At 40.0% G+C, this 11915-nt stretch overlaps 1 protein-coding gene across 4 annotated transcripts in view; it reads left to right on the plus strand.

Moving 5' to 3' along the window:
- Positions 1 to 11692, plus strand: part of slc4a11 (solute carrier family 4 member 11) — a 72282-nt gene extending 60590 nt beyond the window's left edge. For 3 of the 4 annotated variants that reach the window (XM_071922505.2, XM_078289589.1, XM_071922506.2), the window contains exons 16-21: positions 1050 to 1215; positions 5195 to 5368; positions 6343 to 6538; positions 7828 to 7997; positions 8868 to 8951; positions 10989 to 11692. In XM_071922505.2, the coding sequence (XP_071778606.1) occupies positions 1050 to 1215; positions 5195 to 5368; positions 6343 to 6538; positions 7828 to 7997; positions 8868 to 8934 (773 nt within the window). In that variant the 3' untranslated portion in view covers positions 8935 to 8951; positions 10989 to 11692. Of the gene's footprint in view, positions 1 to 1049; positions 1216 to 5194; positions 5369 to 6342; positions 6539 to 7827; positions 7998 to 8867; positions 8978 to 10988 lie in introns of all 4 variants that reach the window. The other variant, XM_078289588.1, reaches the window with a different exon arrangement.
- Positions 11693 to 11915: the final 223 nt, after the last annotated feature.

An 11915-nucleotide genomic window follows, 5' to 3' on the forward strand; every position in this document is an offset into this window, starting at 1 on the left:
TGTAAAGTACAGTGACATTTCTGTAGCAACACAATACTGTAAGTGGCCTCTGTTTGGCATTTTGTGTGACAGCACAGCACCGTTTGGTTTACATTTACATTTTATGCATTTAGCTGGTTCTTGTCCAGAGCTGTTGAAGGGATTGAACCTGTGACCTTTCATATACTGGACATTTACTGAAAGTCTTTCTAACTGCTACGTTACCCTTATTTGGTGCCTTTATTGTCTGGTTATACTCCTTGATCGAAGCAGAGGCCAAAACAAGTTGGAGGTTTTCATTTTTATCCTCTATTGTTTAGCATCTTTTTGAATCCCCATTCATTGTTGCCAGGGTAGCAGCTGTTCTCGGGGGGTTGAACAAAAACATAGAGACGAGCGCCAAACCCTCAAGTGAAATTTATAATTTATAAGTGCCTGGCCGATTTTCTATTCCTTTACCTCCAGAGACAATAAGTCATAAGATAATAGACTCATTATTGTATTATCATTGCTTCCTAAATTTAACTAACTGTATTCAATGTAACAATATTTGAAGAGTTGCGGTCCAAAGTGAGATATCCAGCATGTGAACAAAATGATAGTTACTCTCACAAAATGATTGTTGGTGTCAAAACATGAGTCATCCTAAGACCTGTTCTTACAAAACAGTTATGTTTCTGAGGATAGAATCAGATGTGTTTTGGATATATTGATAGATGTAGCAAAATTCTTCCAAAAGGGAGATACAGTGTTTTGGAATGAAACGCCTTATTAATACCATTGTTTAAAGTCCACATGAAGGGTTTTTATTCCAAAACCCTTTACATCTTTTTTGGATGAAAGTTGTTGCCTGATGTTCTTGACTCCTTATTTCTAAAATATAAAAGATTATGTCATGTCAAATGTTTCTGTTTTGTAAGCAAATGCCTTAAGTTATCTAATTACTAATTTAAGACCAGCAGTCATTGCGTAAGAGTAGAGCTGCCACATTTTCAAAATGGTGGATGTGTCCTTGTTGAATGAAACTCAGTTCCACATCATAGTTGTCATCTTTTCTTTTTCTTCAATAGTTCCAGTCTTCAAAGTTCATGACCGGCCCATCTTCAACTTGGCTCCGTTTGAACGTCTCTCAGCCATGAATGTCGTGAGCGCCATGGGCCTCGGCTTCCTCCTGGCCCTCCTCATCTTCATCGACCAGAACATTGTCGTCTCGCTGACCAATGCACCAGAGAACAGGTAGCGTCAAAGATGAGTTGACACACAGTAATGAATGTCGGTGTGTTTATAAGCATCATATCTGGGTACAACAAATCTTTGCATGTCAGGACCCCTAAATAGATCTCATTATGTTTTTCTTATTAGATATGATTTAGTACAGAATTGCAAAACTGTCTATACTGTAGGTGGTATGATAATAGTAAGAGTGAATCCTATGATCAGAATACCTTAATTCTTGTACATTTTCTCATTGAGCTACAGTAGGTTCTAGTGAATGAACAAATTTCTAGTGAATGGACAGATTTCACTGCTTTCACTAGTTCTTCTCTGGTTGTTAATCAGCTGTCATAGTGTTTGGTTGGAAGTAAACCTGCAGTCTCATGGGACTCGATGACACATGTTTGAGAACCACTGACTTAAACTGTTCCTCTGACCCTTCAAAAAGCCATCAAGGACCTTTGGGGGTCCACTGACCCTAGTTAGGGATCTGCTGCAACAGGACATTTGTCCATGTGTTAGGGAGGGCAGATTTATTGAGCCAGAAACTTGACATCTGAGTCAAATCTTCACGGTCAGGGGGCTCAGAAGAAGCCCCAGAGCAAAAACATGATGTGGGGCTTTTACCCTGTATTTCTAAATCCGTGTGGACAGACTAATTTGGAGCTCATCTGTCCCCCACAGATGTACCGTCTACCAGCCCTACAGTGAAAATCTATGACGTGGGAATTTAAACCCTCATCTTCTAAATTTGTTGGGCACAGACTAATTGGATCTAAATGTCTGTTCCACACAAGAAAAAAAATCACTGTAAGGCAAGCAACGGCTAATATAGCATAAAAAACAGTGCTATTTTCAGAAGAGTATTGATCTGTTTTATTCTTTTAAAGACTGTACATTTTCAAGTTTACTTGTAACTTACACTAATCTGATTTTACTTACTGTAATGTAAACTGTTAATTTAAATCATAAAGACTCATTAGCTGTGAAAGGTGTGTAAACTGTATAACACCAGTAAAAAGGTAAATTAACAGTTTGTTTTAGTTCACCTACAACACATCCCTGGCCTTGTGCCTCCAAGTAGAGGACAATAGCTGGAAACAGCTGTGAGGATTGTGGGTTTGGTATCCTGCAATTTATGTTGCTGCTTTTCTCTTTAGATGCTGGTATCAGTGCAGTTCTGTCTTAGCTTATTTTGTTGTTTTGATGTAAGATGTTTTAATCAGCCATTTACACAGATTATTGGCTGCATCTCATCTTTGTTTTTCATCACCATATTTTATATATTTTGTTAGAATATGTTTCAACATTGTGCAAATAAATTTAAACCTAAACAAATGTAGCATCCACCAACCAGCGCTGGGGTCAGTTTACTTTAAAATCAACTGATTCAGGAAATGCTTTTTCTTTAAAGTCCAGAATCAAATGGTCCAGAAATAAATGAAAATCAATGCTTTATAATAAACTGGTTAATACCACTTTGACCTCACATTCACGTATTCAGCTGACGTTCTTATCCAGAGCGATTTACAGAGTGCAGGTTTCAGTGTCTTGCTCAAGGGCACTTCAGCAGGACACATAGCTGCTGACATTAGCTGTTGCAGGGATTGAACCTGTGATCTTCCTTTTACGGGATGGTTGCTCTAAGCACTAGGCCACCCTTACATCCCCCCCACCCCCCACCCCCCAGCCCTGCCAACACCCCCTACAGAGCTGGGTGGAGACGAGGGGAAGCTGCACAGCAGGAATCCCTCTGTAACATCTGGAGAAAGCCATACTGTGGCATTGTAAAGGTCGCAGTCTTTGTTTCATGTAAAGATAACGCACGGGGCCACCGTTGGCTTTTGTTGTCAACCACAATGGCATATTGATTATCAAGTGCTTTTTTTATGAGAACATGCTGCTGAACGCTGGCAGAATGGACAAAATGCATGATTTTGTTTGTGTGTTGAGTATGTGGAGGAGAGTGAGAGAAATATGTGAGTTTATTCTGGTGGTGTTGAAGGGCACCGCTAACCTTAGGAACATGATGCCCTTTGTATTTATGTGTGAGTGTTTGTGGGTGGGCTGCCATTTCTGCATAATTATGAATATTACTGTATGCAAATGCTAAAAGTGTGTGTTTGTGTGTGTGTGTGTGTGTGTGTTTGTGTGTTCATGTACATGCGTATATCTATATGTGTGGGTTAGAAAGTATGTGTGCACTTTTTGTGCAATTGTGTTTGTGTTTTCTTGTATGTATGTGTGTTACTGTGTGTTGTGGGCATGTGCTCATGTATGTGTACCTATATGTTTATATGTGTGTTCATGTGTGTGTGTCTTCATGTGTTGTGGTTTGTGTTCTGTTTGTGTTGCATGTTGTGGTGTGTTGTGTGTTATGTTGTTGTACTGTGTTGTTGTGTGTTATGTTGTTGTTTCCTGTATTGTTGTGTGTTGTGTTGTGGTTTCCTGTGTTGTGGTGTGTTGTTGTGTGTTATGTTGTGGTTTCCTGTGTTGTGTTGTTGTGTATTATGTTGTGGTTTCCTGTGTTGTTGTGTGTTGTGGTGTGTTGTGTTGTGGTTTACTGTGTTGTGGTATGTTGTGTTGTGGTGTGTTGTGTTGTGGTTTACTGTGTTGTGTGTTATGCTGTGGTTTACTGAGTTATGTTGTGTGTTATGCTGTGGTTTACTGAGTTATGTTGTGTGTTATGCTGTGGTTTACTGAGTTATGTTGTGTGTTATGCTGTGGTTTACTGAGTTATGTTGTGTGTTATGCTGTGGTTTACTGAGTTATGTTGTGTGTTATGTTGTTTACTGTGGTGCGGTGTGTTGTGTTGTGGTATGTTGTGGTGTGTTGTGTTGTGGTATGTTGTGTTGTGGTTTACTGTGTTGTGTGTTATGCTGTGGTTTACTGAGTTATGTTGTGTGTTATGTTGTTTACTGTGGTGCGGTGTGTTGTGTTGTGGTATGTTGTGTTGTGGTGTGTTGTGGTGTGTTGTGTTGTGTTGTGTTGTGGTTTACTGTGTTGTGGTATGTTGTGTTGTGGTGTGTTGTGGTGTGTTGTGTTGTGTTGTGTTGTGGTTTACTGTGTTGTGTGTTATGCTGTGGTTTACTGAGTTATGTTGTGTGTTATGTTGTTTACTGTGGTGCGGTGTGTTGTGTTGTGGTATGTTGTGTTGTGGTGTGTTGTGGTGTGTTGTGTTGTGTTGTGTTGTGGTTTACTGTGTTGTGGTATGTTGTGTTGTGGTGTGGTGTGGTGTGTTGTGTTGTGTTGTGGTGTGGTGTGTTGTGTTGTGGTTTACTGTGTTGTGGTATGTTGTGTTGTGGTTTACTGTGTTGTGGTGTGTTGTGTTGTGGTGTGGTGTGTTGTGTTGTGGTTTACTGTGTTGTGGTATGTTGTGTTGTGGTTTACTGTGTTGTGGTATGTTGTGTTGTGGTTTACTGTGTTGTGGTGTGTTGTGTTGTGGTTTACTGTGTTGTGGTATGTTATGTTGTGGTTTACTGTGTTGTGGTATGTTGTGTTGTGGTATGTTGTGTTGTGATGTGTTGTGTTGTGGTGTGGTTTACTGTGTTGTGGTGTGTTGTGTTGTGGTTTACTATGGTGCGGTGTGTTGTGTTGTGGTATGTTGTGGTGTGGTGTGTTGTGTTGTGTTGTGTTGTGTTGTGTTGTGGTGTGGTGTGTTGTGTTGTGGTTTACTGTGTTGTGGTATGTTGTGTTGTGGTTTACTGTGTTGTGGTGTGTTGTGTTGTGGTTTACTGTGTTGTGGTATGTTGTGTTGTGGTTTACTGTGTTGTGGTATGTTGTGTTGTGGTTTACTGTGTTGTGGTATGTTGTGTTGTGGTATGTTGTGTTGTGATGTGTTGTGTTGTGGTGTGGTTTACTGTGTTGTGGTGTGTTGTGTTGTGGTTTACTATGGTGCGGTGTGTTGTGGTGTGTTGTGTTGTGGTGTGTTGTGGTGTGTTGTGTTGTGGTATGTTGTGTTGTGGTTTACTGTGGTGCGGTTTGTTGTGTTGCTCCTCAGGTTGCTGAAGGGGACGGCGTATCACTGGGACCTGATGCTCTCCGGGCTCATTAACATACTGATGTCGGTGCTGGGGTTGCCGTGGATGCACGCCGCCTTCCCCCACTCCACCCTCCATGTTCGTCAGCTGGCTTTCGTGGAGCAGCGTGTGGAGGGGGGGCACCTCTACGAGACGTGAGTTAACCGCCGTCTCACCGCCAGCGCTAATCAGACGCTCAATTAAAGGTCGTCTTTATAGCGTATGGCGACTGTAATTTTGTGTCAAAGGCTATCATGCTCTTCCCTGATTGCATGATTACTATATAACTAACCATTTTCTATCTGGGTGAAAGAGGTGAAGCATTTTTCAAAAGATAAGAGTGTTTAGTTCATGATTCTGGCAGCACAGAAATGTGCAAAATTATAGTGTTAGAACAGAATCAGAATTACTTACTAATTGTCAAGTGTGATAAATATACATTAATTTTGTTTCGTTGATGATGGGGCAGAGGTGGCAACTTAATACAAGCACAACAGGTCCAGCAGCAGAAAAATATACAATACAGGTTTCCTGTGTAGGTCTATAAAGTATGGAAAAGATTGGGAAATTATTTTCATAATTTCCACGTCTGATTGTGTATGGAAATTCGTAGAAAATGGTGATTAAAAGTATGGAGAAAAAATAATAACTTTTGTTTTAATTAGGCTACATATGATATATTAGTGAGACAAAAACCCATTTCTACATTTTATGATTACAAAGTAATGATTGGTTGTCTTAAATGATATTATCCACTACAAACCTGAACCTGCATGCGTTTATATTGTTTGAGAGGAAGCGAAGAAGATGCAGCTGTTGTGTGAACTTAACATTGATGTTACGGGAATGTGTAAATTTGTGGAAAGCTGGCTTAGTGACTTAGTGACATTTGATATATCACCATATTCACCATAGGCTTAGATGGGAAAAATTGAGTCTGGAAAATAGTCTGGAAATTTGGTTTTTAAAAGTCTGGAACTCTGAAATGGAAAATGTGCAAGAACCTTGTTAATAAAGACCTAGAAAGATTACATTTTTGCTGTCTGTTATGCTGTATAATCCAAGTGTGTGTGTGTGTGTGTGTGTGTGTGTGTGTGTGTGTGTGCGTCCACTGTGTGCGTCTCCTCAGTATTGTCCAGGTAAAGGAGACCAGACTGACCTCTCTGGCTGCCAACATCTTCATCGGCGTGTCGGTGCTGCTGCTGCCCGTCCCTCTGCAGTGGATTCCCAAACCCGTCCTGTACGGCCTCTTCCTCTACATCGCCCTCACTTCCATCGACGGAAACCAGATGTGCGACCGCATGGCTCTCCTCCTCAAGGAGCAGGTGAGTGTGTGTGTGTGTGTGTGCATGTGACCATATGTTGATCACAGGGCTCTGCAGATCAAACGGTTGACTGGGTGCCCAGAGCTGGTGGACCAGACCTGGGTCAAATAATATTTGCAAATAATTTTTTTGCGCTTGTTTTAATCTACTCAGAATACCAGGTGGGCGGGGTTTAGTTGATAAGGACAATTCAGATAGTGTCAGTCATCAATCATAGAAAGGTAATCCTGACTCATTTTTCTGTGATGGTCTAAACTTTCTGTCACTAGTGTATTGTCCTATTGGCAACCCCCACCATCATAGTACAGATTAGTAGCAGATTCAAGCAAAGATAAAAAATAACTATTTGCAAACACTAATTGTCCCAGTATCTGTGGTGTGGTGGCTGATGCTGGAACCACATGTGTCCCTGCTACCAGAATCTCTTCTCATGTGTCGCTTAACCTTCCTACTGTCTCAATAAAGAAGTAACATAAAATCAAAGAGGGAGTGGGCTGCCCACTCTCCTTAAAGCTGCACAAGGCAACTTTGCACTTTGGCGGCTCCAAATGGCAGCGAGAGGCAACTGTTTAAAAAATGTGAACTTCAATACCCAGAAATCCTCTAAGGTGTCATCAGTAAACTGCACACAGCACACTCATGTTTACCAACCCGGCCGGTCTGTGATGCTTTATACCAAAGGAAACCAAAGAGACGAGAGAGGAAAAGATCTAATGTTGGTGAGTCCAGCTTTCTCTGGACGGAGCGCTGCTCACTGCTGTTTAGGAGACAGTTTGGATTTCACTTTCAATTTGTCACTTCCTGTGGGTGGAGAAGTGTCCATACCCGACACCAGAATTTAATTTGGGCAAATCAGGCGAATCTGTGTATCAATTAGGGGAGATAAGATGCTCTTTTCTTTTGCAGCCCAATTGATTTAGGCTGATAAGATGGGTGTATTCTTGCATAAAAATCTTGCCTAGTGCAGCTTAAAAAAAAAAAAAACTGCCAAAAATCCTACCAGAAACTTCCCTCCTGTATTTCCCCCCTCACACATTCACACACAGGCCAACCATGTGAAAGTTTTATTGTACAGTCATTGTACTTTGGAAGAATGCATCCACCAAATGCTATATGTTATTTATGGTCCAACAGTCAGAGTGCACTTCCTAAAGGTGTGTGGGCTCTCTGCTCCCATTAGTCATTACCTCAGACAGCAGGGAAACTGAAGCCTCTGAGTAGGGGAAACTCAGGAGAGATTGCATTTTAAGCTGGTCTGATCCTCTCTCCCCCTCTCCTGTGCTCTGCAGACATCTTACCCGCCCACCCACTACATCCGCAAAGTGCCCCAGAGGAAGATCCACTACTTCACCTTCCTGCAGATGATGCAGCTGCTGGTGCTGTGTACGTTTGGCATGTACCCGATACCTTACATGAAGATGATCTTCCCTCTGCTCATGATCCTGCTAATCCCAATCAGGTACTACGATGGCCATTTTGTCCCAGAAACTGATTTTCTCAAGTGCTTGAAACCGTGATGACATTCGATAGCACACAGGTAGAGAGTGAAGTGTCTGACACCTCAGTGACTGACCTGAATTTGCCTCTAGATGAAAGTAATTTAGCCAATATAGAAGCTGTGTACATGTCGCTATTATTGGGAAAGCCACATTTCTGCAAAAAGCACCTTTTTCAGAAAAAAGAAATATGCTTATTTTCTAAATGACACCCATATACTCCTATACTTCTCGTTGAAAACATTTTCAACGAATGCTACTTATTCCGACCTTATACAGACCATGAAACACTCAACATATAAACTTCCATACAAAATTTCAATTCAAGTAAATCAAATGAATTCACCAAAATTGTGGTCATGGTGCTTTTCTGTGACAGCAGTGATGCATTACTGCTGCGCTGTTGCTCCACTCTAAGAGGAAGTTCAAATTTTGTTCTCTTTTCAGACACAAGGAATGATCTGGCAGCCAGTCAGTTGAGAGACAAGTGTTTTGTGTTACAGTTCAGTCCTACTTTACAGCATTTGTGAAAGCAGTGGCTCTGATGGCCACTGCAGTGCTAATGGCAAACGGGTGTAGAGCAGTATATATGATATATGATGGTGTACACAATATTCCCGCCTACATCTCTAGTGCTTTTGTGTTCACTCACATTCTTCTACATCAGCTATCACTGTATGGTTCATTTGTTCTCCTGTTCACTGCCACTGCTCAGAAGGAAGTGATATATCTTGTCTGATAAAATCTGACGTTTTGATGGTGTGTTATGTTTTTTCTTTCTCACTGCCTAACAAAGTAATGACTGACATAAATCCTGTCTCTTCCTCGTTTAGGAACAACGTGCTTCCTCATATCATTGAGGCCAAATACTTGGACATAATGGATGCCCAACACATGTAGCTACAGATGGAGACGAGGTCCGGGTCTGCAAAAAGTCTGAAAAGTACGAAAAAACAAAACAAAACAAAAAAACGACATATTTTTCAATGCAAAACTGAACGGAAGCAAAAGGGAGAAATATCGACTGTTTGATTTTGTATCAGAGAAGAACATTCTTACAGGTGAAGCACTGGAAAGGCGGGATGTCGTGTGAGAAAGAGAGAGGATAGCCATGGGGAATATTTTCCAAACATGGACAGACCGCATCTCTTACACCAGGGGAAAGTTCTACCGAATACGGACCGTCCAGAACTCCCTGTTTCACCTCTGTTTTGACCCTGTCAGATCGTTCAGTGCCACACCCCGTTCATACCGTTACGTCTTCGGTGACACTTCACAATGGCCTTATTACAATGTATTAGTCTGTGTGTTAACCTATGGAAAAGTCTTTGAAGTACGCAATAATACTGTGTAAGTGCTTAATGAAAATCTCCCTGTATATATGGTGCTTAACAAGGGTGTAATGACACAATCTAAGTACAGACAATTCCTTTTTTTACACTTTGCACTTACATTCTGTTGTTACACCCGTGTAAGTGCATAATGTATTGGGGAAATTTTCATTTGAAGTACTCAAACAGTATTATTGTGTACTTACAATACTTTTCCGCAGGTAAATTCACAGTTTGGCACACTGGAACGAGGCCACTGTGAAGTAAATCTTTACCGTTTTGTATTTCTGTCATTGTGCCAACTTGGTTGTGCAATGTAGGAACCATACATTCCTTTACCTTTAGGCTGTGATTTACCTCTGTGCATGAAGGACAGTTGTGCCCCTGCATATTTAGTTTCTAAGTCATTCCAAAAAAATGTCAGTGTTCGTTAAGGAAAAAGGAGCATGTGCGCTTCTGTTTTTCCTCTACCTTCCTGCCAGCTCTTTAGAAAACCTCACTTTAATGGTGGAATCCAAGTGCTCAGCCAAATAAAAAAAATACATTCCACAGGTATATATTATATAATTGTTATTTAAAATGACAGCACAAACCAAAACATATAGTAAAATCTTAATTGAATTCTGAATATATTAGAGTATATTGTGGCAATATACAAAAACATATTTTAGGTAAAATTGAAATAGAATATTTATTTATCATAATGATGGTGTATCTTTTAAGTACAAAGGGCATAATAATTGTGTGTGTTTACCCCTAACTGGAAAGAAATCTGTAATTTTCTACTTTACGTTCCACAATAACTGATTGTTGTAGCTGTAGTGACTTTCTTGCATCTGGCTTTGCTTCAGTGTTTACATATCAAAGACCCTTCAACACCATGTCAAAATCCAAAACGGTTCTGGCGCATTGCTAGTGGTGAAGAGAGTTGGGTAGAGGTAACAAACACGTGGGCTTTGGAATAAACAAAATGGTGGATCCAATGCATCCCTTTTTTGTGGACGAGTTGTTCAAAGCTGAGTTTTAAGATAATCCGGTCTTGTTTTTATTTAGATGTTATGATTAGATCAATGCTTGCAAACGTTGTCATGTAATCCAGACGTCTGGAAAGATTATCTTGTTATCGAAAAAAAAGAGAAAATTTCTAAGCACTGGTTTGCTCCTCAGTGTATTTTAATGGAGCTGAGATTCACATCTTAAAGCATGATTCATCTGGGTTTTTGATACAGTGTGATGCCATTGTGTAATGGACATGTATCCTACACAAAAAAAATAGCAAAAGACAAACAGCAACTTCTCAATAAACCGAATGCAATGGTCAATATTCAGCAATACTGTGTATAAATCAAAACTCGCTGGTGACATTTGGGTTTCCCAGTATAGGCCTGCACCCATCAAAGAAGCAATGACAGACCAGCTGTATTTTTAGGCAGCAGTTTCCAGGCCATGCTCGTGGTACAAATAACATTCTTTGCTGATTCAATTATTAAATACATCAAGGGAAAAAAAAAAGTTTGCCTTTCAACAAGGCATTCACAACGCAGGATTTTATTACGGTTTAGTTGCTTTCCCAAAATCCAATGGCAGCTCCCTCATGCGGTTCTGTTTAACTTTGTCTTACAGATGTGAGAAAGATGTCCAATTTAAGCAGATGTCTCATACGGAGATAGCAAGGCAAGGCAAGGCATGAAAGGAAAGCTTGGAAGTATTTGCATAATCCTTGGAGTAAGCCTTAAGACAGCACTGGTGAGAGATTGTGAGGTATGAAGTAATATGTACAGTTTGCAATGCAAAGTTTAGTTTTTATCAACTATCCATTATAATCCATGGCAAGGTATTAGTTTCTAACTTTGGACCGAGTACAGAGATTTAACCATTCTTCTTCTTATGTGACAGTATTGTTGTTGTTCCTTGATATCTTCTCTGTACTGATGATTTGGAATAGCGGCAAACTTCTCTCGGAGGACTACATTGGATTCAGAGTGAAAGGCATACTCTGTTTGTGAAACCTTGACTCCCCCTTAATTGGATTTGTTTGAAATTGCGTACTGTGGTGTTTTATCCTGATTTCATATAGCCTACTTTTTCTAATCTTGAATGTACAATGTGTGGATTTTTATATAGCATACTAATTTAGTTGTCAAACAGACCTGTAATTTTGTCAAAAAGATCAGCTATATTTGTAAGCTGTAATATGTAAAAATAAGAAAAAATGTTTATCAAACAGAATGTGTTGGTTTACTATAGTATATATATATACTGTACACTGAAAAAGAGAGACTATCTCAAGCTGTTTGCCAAATAAAGAGTAGTAGTGATGTACAGTATTTGTGCGTGTTTGTGTTCATTGAGAGTTAACTTTACTGTAAATGAAGGATCTTACTGTTCATTTATTGTTCATTTACTGTAATTAAAATGTTAATGTAAACACTACTCATGTCTAAATAAAACCTCAACAAAACAGTCAATTTAAGATTATTTACTTAAGAAGTAAAGCCATACAGTAGCATTACATTGACCCTCTTTGATTAGTTACTTTCACCACTGATT

Source organism: Centroberyx gerrardi, chromosome 17, assembly GCF_048128805.1.
Source record: "Centroberyx gerrardi isolate f3 chromosome 17, fCenGer3.hap1.cur.20231027, whole genome shotgun sequence".
NCBI lineage: Eukaryota > Metazoa > Chordata > Actinopteri > Beryciformes > Berycidae > Centroberyx > Centroberyx gerrardi.